Source organism: Paramisgurnus dabryanus, chromosome 2, assembly GCF_030506205.2.
Source record: "Paramisgurnus dabryanus chromosome 2, PD_genome_1.1, whole genome shotgun sequence".
Lineage (NCBI taxonomy): Eukaryota > Metazoa > Chordata > Actinopteri > Cypriniformes > Cobitidae > Paramisgurnus > Paramisgurnus dabryanus.
In genome coordinates, this window is record NC_133338.1 from 14,646,892 (window position 1) to 14,667,499 (window position 20,608).

The 20,608-nt window shown below is 37.5% G+C and overlaps 1 protein-coding gene across 3 annotated transcripts in view; it reads left to right on the forward strand.

Annotated features, from left to right (window-relative positions):
* Nucleotides 1-3,582: 3,582 nt before the first annotated feature.
* LOC135783604 (heterogeneous nuclear ribonucleoprotein C) overlaps nt 3,583-20,608 on the forward strand; it is a 28,925-nt gene continuing 11,899 nt past the window's right edge. Inside the window, exons 1-3 of one of the 3 annotated variants that reach the window (XM_065294344.2) lie at nt 3,583-3,840; nt 7,921-8,029; nt 9,998-10,262. In XM_065294344.2, the coding sequence (XP_065150416.1) occupies nt 8,009-8,029; nt 9,998-10,262 (286 nt within the window). In that variant the 5' untranslated portion in view covers nt 3,583-3,840; nt 7,921-8,008. The remainder of the gene's footprint in view (nt 3,841-7,920; nt 8,030-9,997; nt 10,263-20,608) is intronic. The other 2 variants (XM_065294342.2, XM_065294343.2) reach the window with 2 other exon arrangements.

Sequence of the window (20,608 nt, forward strand, 5' to 3'; positions counted from 1 at the left end):
CATTGTGATGCACCCGCGCTGCAAAATGGTGAACACAGGTGACAAAAGTCAAACACAATTAAAGCACAAGTGTCACTACTTGAACACAACAACTCAAAATTGGTCACACTTGTGGCTAATGATATGAGGGAACATATACAGTAAGCCAGTTCAGAGAGCACTGGTTTGTAAGGCGCTACAATGGATAGAAATCTGAGAGGAAGAGTTTGTGTGAGAGGAGGTCGAGGTGGTCAGCGAAGACAAAGAACAGTAATATCTGATGAAACCATGTTCTGCACAAGATTTCTGTTTTGTCTTTTTGTACAAGTGCTAAATGCACATTTATTTATTTATTTATTGTTTTTGCAACATGCATTTAGCCTACAGTGGACAATACACATTAATTTCTCCAGCTTCATGCATTGTGTTTTCTATTTTTCTACGTAGTGTTTAGTGACTGTTCCGTAGTGTTTTTAATTTTGCTTGACTCGGGGCACGATTTGACAACATAGTTCAGTTTTGAGCCCAGATTGAACTGTTTTGAGGTGAAAGTTTGGTTTTGCAAGAAGAGTCTGAGGTTTTGTGAATGTAGCTTGAAAATTGGGTTTTGTGTTCACAGTTTAGAGAAAAGGAGAGCAGCATTCAAGAAATGTGTCTTAGCAATTGAGAAAAACTGTAAAAGAAGAGCTTTAGGTTTTGAATAACATGTGACATATTCAAAAATATAACATTATGCTAAAGGTGTTTACAACATAAGACAAATGTTTGCTTTTAAAATATGTTTATGATATTTTGACTGTGGTGTGTCATTTTGAAAGAGATGTGAGGCATTTAGCATCTTGTGTGTGCAATTCTTGAATTTGTGTGTTAAGTTTTGAAAAAAAGAGGAAAACTTTGGTAAATGTGTGTAGCAGTTGAAAAAAACCTGTAATTTCATGCTCAAAATCACAGTTTGCAAACTAAACTTTCACACTGTTAAACGAAACACTGTAAACACGTCTCAGAATCAACTAGTTGTGCCAAATCACCAACACATGTTCTCTTCCAACAGAAACATTGAGTCAATTATAACACAATGTCATAAAAACACTAACAACAGATGAAAAACAGAAACTGCATTAGTTTAAATGTGTCAGGTATGCCCTTATACAACAGACAGTATTTTGTATTGATCATAAATTGTGTTTTGCACTGCTGTTTTTTTTAATCTCTTTAAATTTTTGTTTAGTTCAGTAAATGTAAGCATGTTGTTTGTTTTGCTGCAAAAAATGAATAATCCATCTCAAAGTAGCAGAATGTACAGTTTGTGAAAAAACTATACAGAGACAGAATTGCTGCAGTAAAGACTTTACAGTATACAGGACATTACTGCAAGATAGCAAACATATTCAATATTGCTGCCATTTACAGTATAAAGTAAAAAAAAATAATACAAACAGAAAAAGCCACAGAAAAATACAGTAAAAAAAGAAAATCTCATCTATTGCGTGTCTATTTTGCCACGTTCATACCTATACCTGATATCTTCTCTGGCAATGCATCTTGGGAAGAATCCTTTGCCATTTATTATCCACTCTGACATTGTTCAGTTGTGATGTCTGGGAATGCACCATCTATTCCATCCAGGTGGGACTGGAGGAAAAGCTCTCCCTTGTCCTGGTGGTCTTACTGATTCATGCAGGCATTTATCTTACTTTTTGTGTTGCTCATATCGTGTCTTTTCCACACAAGATCGACCTAAAGAGGTCCTCTTTACTCTATTACAGTTTTTTACGATTGCTTACACACTATAATTAATTTTTTTCCCACAATTATCAAAACCTAACACTCAAGGAGCAAAACACAAGGCTAGATTTGCACAACTGTAAGCACATTGTCAGCTTCACACTATTTGCAAAACATTACACACAGTGATTTGCAAAACACTAAACACACTTGTATACATTAGACACAGAAATATATCAGGATGACACTTCCTTGCAATTCCAAAGCACTGACTGTCAAATGACCACACTTATGAGCCAATCTGTTAAACACAGCCATCAGGTGCACAAACACATGATTGCTAAATTGTACACACACCAATCAGGTTTAAGCACTATAAAAATGCAGCAGGTCCTGCATGAATTCATATATATTACAGTTTTTTACGATTGGTTACACACAAAATCTTTTCATGTCACACGATTTTCAAAACCTCTCACTCAAAGTGCAAAACTGCATGCCAAATCTTCAAAACCATAAGCTATTTCTCAGCCTTTGACTCAGTTTTCAATTGCATAAAACACTTTTTTCAAAACACTACACACAATTCTCTACCTAAAACACAAAGATCTATGAGGAAGTCACTTGCTTTCCTTTTCCAAACACAACCAATCAAAATGCTACACTCATTCACCAGGTCACACAGACACACTCCTCACATGTGCAAACACTAAATGCTTTACTGATCACTAACCAATCACTGCTTTACTTTACAGTAGTATAGATATGCCTATAAATAGGTCAAAGGTCACTGTTTTGTCAATCTGCACCCCCCCTGCCAATTCCTGGAACAGGACCCCACACACAATTTACTGTATTCTACTGTAAAGAATATACTTTTGGTTTACATGTTTATAGTTTTGTTGTATGCTAATGTATACAACAGTAATATTTGGACTAATAAATATTTTCTGTTTCTACATTGCATTGGCGTCTCCGGTGTACTTTTTACCCCTCTCGGCAGATTACTTTCACTGTAGAACATTGTATTGAAATGTAGATATAAGCCCATGAAAGACCAAAGAGCTTTAGATTTAGAACAGCAGTGTTTAGATGGTATATCCAAAAATGTATTATTTTGAAAGAAGTGTTTGCCATTTGATGCAAATGCTTCATTTTGACACGTGTTTGTGGCATTTTGAATGCAGTGTTGCATTTTGAAGGAGATATGTGCTATTTTGCATTTTGTGTGTGCAGTTTTGAGAATTGTGTGTAGAGTTTTGAAAAAAGGAGTCTTAGTTTTGAAAACGTGTGTAAGCAATTGGTAAAAACTGTATATACCATACGGTCATGCAATGATGTGTTTCCTAGACGAGAATCAGCTGTGATTTATATATTTCCATTGGTATAATCAGCTGTTATTCATTCACAATGGAATAAAATACAGGGTGTATATTAATTTTGTGTTTCAATTCATCATATAAACAGCTGTTTGCTTTAACAATCAGTAAGGTTTAGCACATGATGTTTAAAATCTATTGTTATGGTCTTGTTTGAGTTTGAGCTTGTGTGTAAAAGAAGTTAAAGCATTTTATATTTGTGTTAATTATATGCATTTTGTGGTAAAGCAATAAGAAATGTGTTAATAGTATAGCTTACACATGCAGATGCAGTACTAACTGTGTTAAGAGTTTTGAAAAAATGTTAAAGTATTGAAAAATCTGTCATAGCAATTGTAAAAAAAACTATAAATCAGTGTTTTTGTTTATCCAGTTCGGTAGGTAAAAGTAGGGTCCTCGAACTGCGGTCATAGAACTGCGGTCCTGAAACTGCAGTCTCCGGTTCTGCAGGAATACGTTACTCAACAGGGCAATCTTGCCAGGACTAATATGGCGGCGCAGTTCACGACGATCCAGCAAAACAATGCGCGGTGTATGTCCCTGAAAATCCACCAATCGATAATAGATTGGAATATTACGCGTTATATACATCCAATTATAATACAGGACACCCAGAACAGGGCGTGGTTTATTGGCGAGGCTGCGCCGCGACGCCATTTCATGCACTCAATCGCTCGGTGTCTGCTGAACAAGCTGGTACGGACTGTATCCACAATAACAGCACCGAATTTAAATCGTTTTTAGTGTAAATCTTCCGGTGAGTATTTTGATTCGAGAGATTTTTTGTCACCTTTTTGTTTTTGACTAACTTTGAACAACCTTTGGAGAATTTTTGTGTTTTTATTTTTAATACATTTTTTTCTGGTCATTTTGCTTGGCTTTAGTGGCGTACATGGTAATGACATGGTAGAGCAGTGGAAAAAAACATGTATTTGCTTTGGAAGGACGACATGATTTTTGTTTTATTTTTAAAAAGTGTATTTATCCAGCGCATTTTTGCAGGACTACACCTAAATCTGCTGGTTTCTTTTTTATTTCATATGGATGGTTGTGTTCTCAAGATGGGGTCGTTTTTCCTCCATTATTGTAAACGCAATTTAATAATATTTTTATCTTGCCTCAATGTTTCCCCCAAAATTATAAGACTTTTTTGTTTTGCATTAGACATTTGGACTGAGGTTGGCTTTTAAAATAATTTAAGGAATTATTTTTTGGCCGTCATGATTTTATTTCAGGCGGTGCTTTTGGAGGTTTTGAATTTAATCTCAGCTCTTGTAACGGACCAGTGAAAAGAAGATAATGAATGAATGGACCAGAATAACCTTTTTTATTTATTTACAATGCATGTATATTATTTAAATGTAAATGATAAATCATTTTATTAAATGTACTTCAAGATTTGAGATGGTTACATACATACTGAATAAATGCTTTAAGGTTCTGTGGCCAAATGACAGTTTTACAGTTTTTTTTCTCAAGATATTTTCATCCACAGTTATATTAATATACTACAAATGTAAATGTGGCATACTCTAAACCCGGTGTGTGTTCAGCACCGACAAAACGTTGCAAAACGTTTTTTAAACCAAAATGGTGATGCATTGAACACCCTGCCCTAATGACGCAAGAGTTGCAACTACTTAGCTGAGAAGGCCATTCTTTGTTTTATTTTTTAAATGTTCCCGGAGCCTGATGAAATCTTTATAAAAACGTGTTTAATACTGTAAAATACGCTCAATGTTACACTTAATGCCCTTGCCATCAAGAATGAAAGAGAACATTCCAACTTGGACCCATTGTGCGCCCTGCCTTCTTAGTACCGTGTGGTTTATTTACATGTAGCTGCTGATTGGACTGCAGTTCTGGCACACCCACCAAACAAGAAAAAACGTATCTCAAACCCCGTTATGCACCGGTGCAGACAGTTTCCAGAAAACATGTCGTTCAACCCAGAAACCATAGCAAAACGTTGCACACCAGTTTGAACTTGAACATGCCCCTAGTCTTCTCTACTCAGTCCTGAAGGACCCTAGTACTAAACAGTTTGTATGGCTGTGTCCTAAATGACATAAAATATACATTGTGCACTTAAACAAGGTACCATGTAATTAACCAACTAGTGCAAGGGTGGTAAATGCCGGTCCTGGACAGTCGCAGTCCTGCAGAGTTTAACTCCAAACCAATTAAACCTCACCTGCCTGAAGCTTTCTAGTGTCCATTTAGACATGGATTAGCTTGTTCAGGTGTGTGTAATTAGAGCTGGAACTAAACTCTGCAGGACTGTGGCTCTCCAGGACTGACATTCGTCACTCCTGAAGTAGCGTATTTATTTTATAACAATGTCATACAAACAGATTTTTGCACAAGTCTTTTCTCTCACACTACACGTTCTGTACACACACACATGCCGTCAGTCGCAGCACTCTACTGTGACTCTGAGTTTTGCTCAAAATCCTGCTGCGGCACTGCGACACACATTTTATGATTACATTATGACTATTGCAAGATACATTGATCTGTTTGGGATAAATGGGAAAACTGTGCACAGAAAAAGTCTTGATAGGATTCTACCACATACTAAATAACAGAAACTAAGTAATCAATAACAGCATATTGATTAACTCTCAAAGGTCACCTATTGTTCAATGAAAATAAAAGATTATTAAAACTGGCCAATCTTCAAGTTAAAATTTGAGCTAACACATACAGAATAAATATGTTAGCTCAGGCTTGGTATGCGATATTCGCTTCATACCTGTCAGTTGTGCCAGACATGCCTCCCAACAGGCTTTGAAACACTCTTAGATAATCCTGGCTGACTGCATATTATTTACCCATTACTCAACCATCCTGGCGTTTATGCCCCTACAAATAAACTGTAAATCTTTGGGGAAACATTGGCACTGTCCTTCATCTGACACACATGATTTCACTCATCAGCTTAGTAGAGACAAATCTTGTATTTAGCAGCACTTTGGTCAGCATTTATGCTGTTTTAAAGGGCTATATTAGAAAATTTGACCTTGAGCTCAAATGCGTGGGAAAATGTGCAGTACTGGGGCCTATCAGGACAGGTTTTAGAAGCCTTGCTCTAAAATGTGCAATAAAGAATAATAAAAAAAAAAAAATATTTAAATATTTAAAAATCAGGCATATGGTGTTTCTCAAACATTACATTATATCTGCTTACATTAAGTTTAGCCCATAAACAAATTCCATGTTAGTTGTTTTTATGAATGTCTAGATCATATGAAAAATAAACTATTTTTAAGACTTATTTGAAGAACATTTAATGCAAATTTACATAAAAGCCTACTCACTTTTGTTTTCTTCTGTTGTTCTTGTGTTTATTTCTGCAAAATCCTATTATTTTACTGGTATAGCATGAGATATTTGTCTATTATTCTGTTTCCAAATTGGTCTGATGAATTCACAGCTTTGTGTGCACCCAACCATTGTCCTCAGCATCATACTTCAGGTCAAATCAATATTGTCCAGCAATTTATGGTTCTGTATTAGCCATAATTGGTAAATACCTATTTTTGACCCTATCTATGAAATCCAGGCTACATAAAAAATAAATGCAGCTAAGTAGCACTACAACTGGTTTACTGGCTCGTAATCATAGGGAAAACACTTTATATGTAGGACTGTAAGTGGTGCTACATGTGTACCACGACTATAACACTACTTATGGTTCTACATAGTTGCTATTTAGCATTTAAGACATACTCCCCTTATAAGAAATTTTCCTTTCACCCCCCTTGTCATCCTAGTTGTTCATGTCATTCTTCTTCAGTCGAAAAAGAAATTATGTTTTTGAGGTTTTTTGTTTAATGTTTCTTACATTGTGTCCTCCTACAAAGCTGCTTTTTGGCAGTGTAACTGCACTTTACAAATCAACATAATTTGTATTGAATAAGGGTCTTATCTAGAAAAACGAAAAATTCTCTTTTTAACCAGAACTTATCTTGCACTAGACCTTATGCATGTCGCGACCCTAAATATATTGCATTGAAAGGTCATGCATGACGTATGCAAATTTACTGCTTCAGTGTTTACAAGTGTGGAGAAGGCAGACCGTTCAGAAGTTGATGTATGTATAAATGACACGGGTTAATGGCCTTGTGTCAGTTTATTTTTTTAAATGGTCTGTATGTTTGTGTTTTGCATATGTTATGCGTGACCTTTTGACATGATTACATTAGGATGTGCTGGCACGTCACATGGCTAGTGCAAGACAAGAACTTAAGAGCCCTTTCAAGCTGCTTTGAAAATACAATTTGGACCTTCAAATTGTTGGGCTCCTTTAAAATCCACTATATGGAAATGTTTTCCTCAAAAACTCCAATTCTTTTTAACTGAAGAAAGAAAGACATACAAAACATCTTGATGACATGGGGGTAAATTAAAAGGAAATTTTCTTATGAAAGTGGAGAAAGCTTTAAGATTAAGAGCCAGTGAACCATTTTTACTGCTGTTTAATACCATTTACTCTCTAAGTAACAGTGCTAAATGCATCATTGCAGAGTGTCAACAAAAGTGAATTTATCAGCCCACACCTTGGGGAACCCTAGTCTAGACTAAACCCTGTATATATATTAGTATGCTTTTGTTTACCGCATACACATTTTCGTGTTCACACACAATTTGACATTGTCCCTTTAAAGTCAAACAACACAAATGTTGTGTATTTGGCCATGACTGCTGAAATTAAACACAAACATTTAACTGTGTTAGAGTACTTGTTGTGCTTATTATGATGTAAATAAAAATTAGCCTATAAGCTATAGAAGTATAGTTCATTCAGTCTTTTGTACTTTATGTATGTGTGCAGGTATTGGTCATTCAGCCAATGAAATTACTGAAGTTTCGATGTGACTTGTGATAACCGCAACTTTTACAGCCTAATTTGCATTCAAATCATGGAGTCTGGTCTAAAAACTGTAAGTTGTCAGAATACTAACTTTTTTATTTAAAATTGTGGTTTTGCTTCAGATTTCACAAAGTGGCAAACCAACAGTAAATGGTTTATTGTACAAAAGTAAATGAAATGTATCAATATCATAAACTGCATAATAATATGACAGGGTGAATAAAATTGACCTTTTTGAAAAGCAGTGGATGTGTAATACTTGGGAAGTTTATTTTGCTGTCATAACATATTGTTGTTAGCTACATTTTATTTATCTGAATTGAATTTTGTTTTTTTCCTTGTTCGCTATTCTATCAGTAGAGCATGAACTTCCAAAACACCCCTTTAAAAATTCATTGTTACAATTCTGATCGAACAAACAGGAATTTCACTCTGAAGCATAATATTTAGCACAGTCAAAATCTGATTGTCGGGGGAAATAAAATGAGAGGTGTCTTACACGGAATTAGGTTGTTCGTTTTGGTTACGCAGAATAATGGTGTAGGATTTCATTTCTACTTGGATAAAAGGAAACTACGGTGATTAATTTTATGTAAAAGAACCTTTTGAGAAGGAATGCTTATAGGATAAGGACAGTTATAGGTTAACTAAAGAAAAGAGTGTGTAGTTAGCATTTAAAGAGTAAATTAATAGCAAGCCGTTATTGTGTTAAATATTACATATTGTAAACCGTTGCTTGGCCTATTGTCAATTAAGTGAATTATCCACTGTCTTCACTGGTCTCTAAGGTCATAGGTTAACATTTCATTTGTGAAAACCTCAACTCCATTTAAGCCTGAAGTGATTATTCCCCTATACTCTGAAACTGTGCCAGCAACTGGCTTTTCACACACCATCCATTTTCATTTTGCACTGACATTCATCACCCTTTGTGGGCTATAGGTCAGCCTGGATATTTAAAGTTGAGGGCATTATTATTTTAATCTCTTGACACAGTAGTTTATTTTTCTTTTAGCGCATGATCTGATGCATTATGCTTTTGTTTACTTTGACGAGTGACACGGTGACAGGCTTGCTATATCTCTTGGGTTGTATTTCTTGAGTATATTCCTTTGCTTTTCAACAAAGTTTGAACATTTGTATACAAACCACTAGATGTCAGTAAATGAACACAACTGCACACTAAACTGCTTGTTTGACCTTGGAAGTGTTAAGATTGGTGACATTCGTGAAAGTGAGGTGGGTAATGTTTTATAAAAATGACACTGACCATGTAGTTCAGCACTTTAAACACTTTGCTACTGTCACATATTTATACACTTAATTGAAATATACTGTATTACAAAATATAAAGAAGCAAAGACACTTTCCATATGTGCTTTTGAAGCCAGTATTTATTTAGTAAGTTAAACTTTTGCGTATTTGTTCCACAAATTCTGTGTGTTTATATCTATGATGCATAATGTAACTGGTAACATTTAACACCCAGGCAACCACCCAGCACTGGCATGTTTAGATATGACAGCTGAACCATGTGGTCCATATGACCACAATTAAATTAATAGCATTTGTTTTACTAGTTAATGTACATTTAAATTCAGTAGTTGTTTGCCTTTTAACAATAAATAGAAATTTGCTAATACATTAATTAATGTTCAGCAACTTTATTTTTACACTAAGTTCTTTAATGCTGTATTCACTGTAAAAAATATTTGCTGCCTTTTTAGTTGAATCAACTCAGATTAACAAGTAATTTTAACTTACTATTATTTATCTTTACTTGAGATGAGTTGTTATAGCTTATAAGTTTAAAGAAGTTAAATAAATAATAGTAAGTTGACATGATTTGTAAATCTGAGTTGATCCTACAAAAAAATGTATATCAGATTATCTTTTGGTCATGGATTCTGTTGCTTTCATTTTAATTTGTGTAAGTTTTACTTACGTAGGCCGTTGTTTAATATACACACTGATTTCTGTCTCTGTCCATCTCTTCCACCCTCTCTGTTTCTTATCTTTTCTCACTTTTCTCACCCAGTCTTACCCAGCAACCAGTAGCCTTATGGCCAGTAACGTAACCAACAAGACAGATCCACGGTCTCTAAACTCCCGGGTGTTCATTGGCAACCTAAATACTTTGCTGGTGACCAAGGGTGATGTAGAGGCCATCTTCAGTAAGTACGGCAAGATAGTAGGCTGCTCCGTGCACAAGGGCTTCGCGTTTGTTCAATACGCCAATGAGAGGAATGCTAGAGCGGCGGTAGCAGGAGAGGATGGGAGGATGATTGTTGGACAAGTGCTTGGTGAGTAGAAGAACTTTCTATCTCCTGGTGAGAACGTTTTGCTGATCCAAGTTGTAGTTTTTTTTACACTATCTGATGACATTTCGTCATTGTGATTTTGTTATGAAAATAACAGATATTGGAAAATGTTTTGCTAACCAAATGTGTACAAACAAAAGGCCAAGACTGAATAATAAGTCAGGTTTCCAGGTCGTTTTTGACCTGGAAAAATGTTAATTGTGAAGTTTTGCTTTGTGCTGAGGTCATAAAAATATATTTTAGTCTTGACCCAAATAGATGTAAACTGTAAAAAGTAATGAGTTGGATTTACTTAGAAAATGCATGGAAACTGATAATCTCAAAATTTTCAAGCAATTATCATGTTCAAAACTTTTGAGTTGCCTACTACAGTTTGTACTTGTGTATTTGTAAAGGTAATAAAATAACCTTAAGTACAGATAACTCATTTTTTTCAAGTGGAAAGTGGAACTGATTACTTACACTTCTCAAGTAACCCTCACTTACAGTAGCAAGTTGCATTATAAAATGTAATTAGTTGACTTTACTTGGAAAAACTGAGGAAACTGATTGCCTTAACAAAAAATGTCAACTTAGTTATTAAGTGTAATTAAGTACTGGTGATACAAAACAATTACTTAGGTTACAGTTTTTCTGAATTGCTAAAACACATTTTTCGAAACCATCACTTAAAAATGGAAAACACAACTTCCAGAACATCTGCTTACAGAAAAATATACGTTTATTGTATATAACAACACACTTGACAAATACTGTTAAAAATCTCTGTAATCACAAGTTTAGTTCAGTGAATATAGTGAATATTTTACTGTAAGTACTACAGGTTATAGTCAGTTTTTAATATTACTGTAAGAAGCACTTTTTTTAAAGTCAGAAATTCAACTGCAACTTTTGACAATTTTATCGTCTCTGGTGTCATGCTCTTCCTCATACTCTTCATCTGCCTCTCAGACTATTTCTAATCCACACAATTGGTAAAAAAAAAATGTGTACAAGTAAGTGTTTTGAGTTGTTGTGTTTGCTTGATGACAACTGTGTAGTAGTTGTTTTCAACTTTTGCCTGCCTATTTTCACCATTTATAAAACAAGTGAATTGCTGTGTAAAATGTGTGCTTTAGTGAGAAGTTTGTGTTTAGAGTTTTGCAAAAAGAGTGCATAATTCAACAAATGGGTTTAGGCCACTTTGAATTTGGTTCAGCGATTGAGGTTTAGTGTTTTAGCAATACCGAAAAACTGTAACTTCTTAATAAGTTCACTTTACTCAGTTGATTAAATAAATATGCTCTCATTTAATTCAATTGTGTTATATGATCTCCCAAAAATGTATGCTACTTAAAGTATAAATTTAAAATGATAAATACTTAATTCATTAAAGGGGACATATTCATTAGATTAGATTAGATTAGATTATTATTTATTGTCGATTCTTCACATGTTTCAAGCATACAAAGCAAGCGAAATTACGTTTCTCTCCATCCCACGGTGAAATACAAAAACATATAATTACAGAAATAGACTTAAGCGACATCAAAGAGAGAAGACAAGACATGTAGTTACAAAAGTACACTGAAGTTACAAACATCAAAAGTGTGGAAATGGCATGGTAATATAAGAATTTATCAAAAACAGCATCTGAAATGTGCAAATGGCATTGTAGTGCAAGATAGTTCAATCATAGCAGCATAAATAAGTGTGCAACTGGCATGATAGTGCAAGGACAGTCATGGGGGGGTCAAAAATGTGCAAGTGGCATAGTAGTATAAGACGGTATCAAAAAACAACATCTGAAATGTGCAAATGGCCTTGTAGTGCAAGATAGTTCAATCATAGCAGCATCAATAAGTGTGCAAATGGCATGATAGTGTGAGGACAGTCATGGGGGGTCATCTTCTTGACGGCCTGGTGACTGAGTGGAAAGAGTTCAGCATCCTAACAGCCTGGTGGAAGAAGCTGTTGCTGAGTCTGGTGGTTCGGGAGTGGTGGCTCCTGTACCTCTTTCCAGATGGCAGGAGACTGAACAGATTATGAGCTGGGTGACTTGCATCACTCACGATTGTGGTCGCTTTGCGTCTGAGGCGGGTGGTGTATATTTCTTGCCGAGTGGGAAGTGAGGACAAACAATCTTTCTGGCTGTATTTACTACGCGCTGAAGAGCTTTCCTGTTGTATTCAGTGCAGCTCCCACCCCACACAGTGATGCAACTGGAAAGGATGCTTTCAATGGTGCCTTTGTAGAAAGTGCTCATGATGAATGGAGGAGCCCTTGTGTCACAGGTCGGAGAAGCGGACCGCCCCTGTCGCGGGTCACGCTACTCCTATTTCCACCCTATGGAGGTCCCAAAACACCCCAATGACCAGACAGACAAAGAATTAAAATTTAACAAGTTTTATTAAATATTAAAAAAACATGGGGGATTAAATATTTAAAAATAACAAAGTCTCAGTCCTTTGGCCTTCAAAGCAAGTGGGGGGAGGGTAGAAGGTAAGTATTCACCGGTGGCTGGGGCTTTACTTTCACTGGTGACTGTGGCTTTACTCTCACATAGCCGACGTGCAACACAGGCAGGTAGCTCTTAGCTATAACAGGAGGTAAGTACTTTCACTGGTGACTGGGGCTTTACTCTCACATAGACGACGTGCAACACAGGCAGGTAGCTCTTAGCTATAACAGGAGGAAAATACTTTCACTGGTGACTGGGGCTTTACTCTACTTTCCCAAGACTCAGTTCAGTCTAGAGGTGGTCACGGATGACACAAGCACAGCACAACACTGCAAAGCTTTTCAAGTGTATACACCCACGGCAAGGACATGGACTCTCCCACTGCACACCACACACTTTAGTGAAACAAGGTCATGACCAACATCTGACTGGGGTTTGTTCTGAGATCCACTGGCCGCAGACCTGTTGCTTTGCGGGAGTTGATAGTGGCGAGTGTCCTCTTCACGCTGGCATTGGAGAGGCACAGGGGCTGATCATGGGGAGGGGTCTTCTTCGGCCTTGTGTTGTTCTGTTTTTCAAAGCGTGCGAAAAAACTATTTAAGTTGGTGAGCAGTGAGGGGCTGCTCTCGCAGCTCTGTGGTGTGGGCCTGTAGTCCGTGATGGCCTGAATGCCCTGCCAGAGGCTCAGTGCGTCTCCGCTGTCTCTGAAGTGGGCGGGCATCCTTTGTGTGTAATCCTGTTTTGCTTTCCTGATGCCGCGTGACAGGTTGGCTCTCGCTGTTTTCAGTCCAGATTCATCCCCATCTCTGAAGGCTATGTTTCTAGCTCTCAGTAGCCTAAGGACATCACCTGTCAGCCATGGCTTCTGGTTAGCCCCGAATGATGATGTTTTTTGTATGAGTCACATCATCGATACACTTGGTGATGTCAGAGGTTACAGTGTCTGTGTATTCCTCATGTTCTGTCTGGTTGTTGTAAGTGGCTGCTTCTTTAAACATTTCTCAATCAGTTTTTTCAAAGCAGTCTTGAAGAGCAGAAGTTGCTCCCTCTGGCCACACACTGACCTGTTTCCTAACTGGTTTGATGGTTTTCACTCTCTGTCTGTGTGCTGGCATTAGCATAACAGAGATGTGGTCAGAGAGACCAAGGTGGGGGAGGGGAATGGCCTTGTAGGCTCCTTTTTGTGTGGTGTACACTAAGTCCAAGTTGTTTTTCCCCCTTGTTGGGAAATCATCATGCTGGTGTAATTTCGGAAGGACAGTCTTGAGGTCAGCATGATTAAAATCCCTGGCGAGGATGATGAAACCGTCTGGGTACGCTGTCTGTTGCTCACTGATAGCCTGGTACAGTTCGTTTAGTGCCTCATTTATATCGCTGCTGATGTTAGTGGGAGGTAAATAAACCGCTACTAATAAGATCGCGCTGAGCTCCCAGGGCAAATAGAATTCAATTAAATTCAATTTTATTTACATAGCGCTTTTCACAATTGGTAATTGTTGCAAAGCAGCTTTACATGAGTAGATGTAGAGGAGAACACAGAAAATCAATAGATAATATAAGAAGTAGAATATAGCGGCTAGGAATAAACTGACAAGCGAGCGTATTAATAATGTAACATATACAGTACAGTGCTAAGTTAAACCAAAGTTGCCTGACTGTCCCTGGGACGAAAAAACCCCCTAGGAGAAAACCCGGTGGGAAAAACTCCTAGAAGGACAAAAACTAATATATATTAATATAAAATTAATATATATTTATATATATAGACACGGTTGGGATAGGAAGCAGGTAAGCGGATTTAACAGGTTCAGCCGGTGGTCGTTGGTCGGCCATCGGCTGGGCATCACGTTGAAGGACAGCCAGTACCATCCATTGGATCACAGAATGGTCGGCACTTCATGATCATGAACTCCACCAGTGGTGAGCAATGTTTACACACAACTACAGCGTCTCGGCACCACTCGTTACGGATATAGACACAGACTCCACCGCCACGCATCTTTCCCCTGTCTATGAGAGCCTTGTCCGCCCGGTAGCATGCTAACTGCTCCAGTTGTACAGCAGAGTCGGGAATGTTGTCATTTAACCATGTTTCAGTGAATATAAACACACAGCAGTTACTCACTGTTCAGTTCGCTGACCTCAGCAGTCGTATGTGATCCATTTTGTTGTCCAGTGAACGTACATTTGCCAGGAAAATGGATGGTATGGCTGGGCGAGTTGGGCTAGCCGCTAGCCTGGTCCGGATGCCCCCACGCTTGCCCCTCTTTTGCTTCCGCGCACACCGCTTCCGACGCCTCCTTTCCGGGGGAGGAGTAGCAGACGAGTCCGGTGTTGTCGTAGACCGCTGGATTCCTAACTCGTTTAACGTCTCTGTTGCATAATCCAAAGTGTTGCAAATCTTATTTCTGCTGATATCCAGCAGAGCTTGCCGACTGTACTTGTGTTTAAGATGAGACAAACACGTAAGACATTCGGACAAACACTTTTTAAACAAGCATATCACCGCACGGTTGGGACAGAGAGCAGCCGCTGCGTCTGCACGCACCGCCATTTTTGGGGACATATCATGAAAATCTGATTCTTCCATGTTTAAGTGCCAGTTCTTGCATCAACCTAGAAAATGTAAAAAAGAACAACCCAGTAACATAGTTTTGGTAAACCATTCTCTGCAAGCATGTGAAAAATAGATAATTGAAATTTGACTACCCTTGTGATGTCAGAAAGGGATAATACTGCCCCTTAATCTACACTTTCCAACCACTGCACTGCCTTTTATTGAAGAGTTAGGCTCATTTACATTTAAAAGGACTCACCCAAAAACTGCACTGTCTTCAGTTTACTCAGTGGCGGTCCTGGCTAGATTTACGCCCTGGGCGAACCATCCCTTGACCGCCCCAGAAAAAAAAGAATTACCCCCATTATTTTATTTTTTATAATCTTAAATACAAAAAGTAAACAAGAACAGAGAAAAACATGCAATACAGTATAAACACCCACTCATGCACACACACACACACACACACACACACACACATACACATGCATGCACACACGAGTCACACACAGACACACACCTGTGAAATCCTGCAAGGATCATGTGGCTGAGGAGGTAGATCGCTCCAGGAACATCCCTGAAGAGGCTTGTGTGGCTGCAGAGCTGGCTCCTCATCAGACTCCACAACCATGTCTGTTGCTGCTGTGGAAGTATCTGACTTCTCATTTTGGCCAGTGGGTCCTCTAGCTCAAAAATATTTCAGAAGTGCACCTGAATTTACAATTAAGATACAATATGTAAGTTAGATACACTTATTTCACACCTGCATCAGTTACCCAATTAAAATGACCATAACACACATTTTATTAGCATTTGTTAACATCCTATTAACTAAGCATAACACACTACAAATTATTTAAAAAGCTATATCAAGCTATATCACTGTAGCTTACATAATGCCATGTCAATGTATATTAGAAGTTATTTCAGTTAACATATAGCGTAAAGCAATAAAAAATGACAAAGCCAAGAGGTCTGTGTGAATTTGCACTTTTTGTGTTGCACACACAAACTGTTGCCTATGGGTGAATTTAGTTGCATGACATGATGCCTCAGTTCTAATACAGTTTTTCTCAATTGCTTTGGCTCATTTCTTGAAACAGAAATTACATTTTCAAAACTCTAAGATCATTTGGCAAAACAGTCTTACAGTTCAGCACAACACTATAGCTCACTTGCAAAAGCTCATACCTTTCCCAAAACAGTTCACTCATTTGTCAAAACTACATTTCTTTCTCATTTAAACAGTCAGTGCCTCCAAAATGCTTCGTCCCTGTGGCATTGTGTAAGCACTGCAAGTCAAAATGTTTAGATGTTTTGTCATTATGACAGGGGACCATTGAAATATCCCTTATGTCCACCTTTCAGTCTTAGACCAGTCCTTCATTGACAATGGTTACTGTACTGTTTTTTTGTATAGCTAACAAAATACAATTGTGTATAAAACTGGGGAAAAAAAGAAATAGGATTTTAGGGTAAGAGTAGCCTCCAAGGTTTGACATCACACATTGCACTCATACTGCCAATGAAAATTGTAACGAATTTTATTCACACACAAAGTAACTTCCATACATTTGAGTAAAAAGAAAATATATACAGCATAATATACTGTAATAAAAATACAAAAAACAATGAAATGATATGCAGCCTACAATGCTGTAAATAAAGCTGGAGTTTCACAACTAACAGTTCTTCACTGGTCACTGTCCTCACCTTCCCTATCCTGGCCATCGTCCTCACCCTCATGGCCATCTACACACACCTGTCTCTCTGGCCACAGATTCTGGTCCACATCACAGCGTTGTGCGATGCAATGAGGGAAGAAACAGCATGCATGTCGCAACCATCCCCTACACTGGAAATTCACATTGTCCGATACAATGACATATTGTGGTAGGTGAGGCCCTATGAGACCTTTCTTATTTTTAGGGATCAAATCAAAATTGAGGCGGTCCTAGAATATTAGGAGCTTCTGTGTATAGTATGGGCCAAGACCGGGGATGTGAGTGCCCACATCATTCTCAGATATGGCAGCACACATAGTTATATTGCCCCTCACTGGCCTCGGACATCCACTGTGGCCCGGTGGCCAATAACATTACGGCCATGTTTTCTGTCCTTGGCCAAGTTGAAGCCAGCTTCATCCACAAACACAAGGATGTGAGGGGTCTCTTTCCTTCCAATGCCATTATTCTCTTAAAAAGCGTAAACTCCTCCTACGTTAGTCAAGTTCTAGTTTCACCTGACTGTCAATTGCTATAATAAATGTAACAAATGTTCAAAGGATTCATATATGGTATTCATGGTATTACGTTCTTGACTAATTTTGACAATTGAACAGAGTATTGTGAATGTGATGACTTATACAATGAAATGACACTGACATGTTTTGAAGCGAACAACCATTAGACTGAGAATCAACCAAACAGTTTAGTTCAACAAGATCTATTCACTTGGAAATTGTGCTAAAGGAAGGCTACCTGTACTTAATCATTTTCAAAGATGTACTGATATATTGAGACATGTACTTAGACATTTGCAATTTGATGAAATGAATGAGAAATTCAATTCTGTTGTGAACAATTGCCAAGTGGTTTGGAGGTTTGTCCATGTTGTTTTGAAAATGTCATTTCTGTTTCAAGAAATGAGCCAAAGCAATTGAGAAAAACTGTAGTTGCTAGTTAAGCAAAACTAAAACCAAATACAGTCGTATTCTGTGGCTAATATCAACAAATTAGCAAGAGACTGAGGCTAATATAAATAGCCTATTTCCTACTGTCACTCACGTCGTCACTCATAGAAATCGGCATACCTTTATCTTTTGCCTGTTTATCCTCATCTTCTTGTCTTCTTTTTCTGAACTGGGTAACTGATGGCTTATTTGGTCTTTTAATTTGATCCATGATGATGAAGACTCGACATCATTTACTTTGCATTACATTTTGCCAACAACAATGTCCGTTCCCCGTCAATCAACCGGAGTCACGTGACGTGAGTCACGTAGATGACTATACTTTTTTCACATAACCCAATTACTGTAATTACATGTTCGTAGGTATATGGGTCTATGTTAATTTTAGGAATGAAAAATGCAATTTATTTGGAAGTTACACACCCAAAACATTTAATTCATGCTTCAAAACCTAGTTATCTTGTCAGTAAATTGGCCAAGGGCACCAAAATATAAAGTATTTTTGTCATCGTGTGAGCAACACTGGTCAAAATGTTTAGTTGTTTTTTCACCATGAAAGTCCACCATAGAAAATAAGGTTTCATAAAAAAATCGTAATAATTGAGAAGAGTCAACAGTACATAGAAAAAAGTAAATGAACATTTCTATTTATTCACTTCATTTATTTTTGTATGTGTATTACATTTAAACTGAAATCTTGCTAGTCCAATTGCTGTACATTTCATATTTCCTGTTACAAAAAAATATAATAGAAAATAACTACAAAATACCCTCAATGATAAACTAATTATTCTTGTTGGACATCCTGTCGCTCTTGTTGGACATCCTGTCGCTCTTGTTGGACATCCTGTCGCTCTTGTTGGTCAGGCCGAAGATTTTCATCCACATCACATCTTATGTTTTCCATTGCCATGCACCAGGGAAAAAATCTCCAATGAAGCAGACATTACAAACAATATCAATGTCAGATATTTATGGAATGTACATGCATGTTTAGTAGTTTTTGATAAGTGAATGGATCGTTTTGAATGTGATGGCGTACACGATGACAAATGATTGAGAAGTTGTGAAGAGTTTGACAGTTTAAGTGAGAATTGACTCATCAGTTTTGATCAACAAGCCATATGCAATTAGTTATTGGGCAAACTGCAGACGATTGTACTTATTGTTTGCACACATGTGCCAAAGCATTTGCAATTTGCTCAAATCAATAAGAAATTCCAATCTGATGTGAACAATAAGCTAATTGTTTAGAGATCTGATCTTATTGTTTTGGAAAATAAAATTTTCATTTGAGAATTGAGCCAAAGCAATTGAGAAAAACTGTAATATTACGGCCATGTTTTCTGTCCTTTTGAAATTGTTGACCATATGTGTCATAATCTGTTACTGTAAGCATGAAGCATGGTTTTTATGGGGGGGGGGGGTAAATGTGAACGGAATCGATAAATTCCTGTCAAGTGAATCCTGAAATTTGGAGTCATTTTTTGAATTTTTTTATTTTTACTGTATTTTTTTCAAAATCACAATTTCTGTTATTTGTTTACAGAAAAAAAGGTGAACATCTAAATTCATCCACAGTTTACATAAAAAAATACTGACAAACATAATTGTGTACACTTGGTATATTGACAACATGGCAACATTTTGACTGTCTTGTTCATGAACAATGACACACAGACTTGCCATTTTGATGGAACTGACATGTTCACTAATGTAAAAATTTACTTTTGAGAGATGAACTTTTGAGTGGTTGTGTTTAATCAAAGACATGTGTGATGACATTTGTATTTGATTGTTGCTGCTTGTGTTTAGCAATATGCATGACATGTGCATTTGAGTGCAGATTGTGTTTTGAGAATGAGTATGTGTTTGGAGTTTTGCTAAAAAGTCTAAGTGAAATCTGCAAATTGTGTTTTATGATGTGAAATGGTTTAAGGTATTGACAACAGACTGCACAATTAGATAAATGAGTTCAGGCAACTGAGAACTTTGTTCAGCCAATGGGTTTTAGTGTTTTAGCTATTGAGAAAAACTGTAAACTACGTTACACTACAAAAACACACAAGACTAACTATACTTATAACAAACAAGAAACATATATGAAAGAGAAAGAATGGAAAATTAAGAGAGAGCGAGAGAGAGAGAGAGAGAGAGAGTAAAAGAAGGGCAATATCACTATAGACTTAACTTCTTCACAAATCATCGGAACTCTAAGAATCACCTTAATTAAAAGGGGCAATAACTTTTTACAGCGAATGAACAAGCGATACTTGCGTTGGCTTTTGTGAGGCACGTGTGTACGTCCAGCTGTATGGGCGCATATGTGAGGAAGAGAGTTCCTGAGTTTGTGGTCACATGACGGAGTCCTTGGAGGTGTCCGTAGGAGTTGAAGTTTAAGTCCAAGTGGCAGGGTACCCAAACTACAGGGATAGGTCTCATAGCGGGCCCGGCTGGGCGCCGCGGCCACGCTGTTGAGCAGCCGTGTGGCGTGCTGGGCAGGACTGTGAGCTGTGAGCCTCCTCGATGAATTGGGGTGCAGGCCTCTTAACCTGAGCTTAGACCAACGCCTTGAAGTTCAGATGACCAATCCAAAAGGGTGTTGATAGAGTAGGAAAACTTTGTCTTTGTTTTACCAG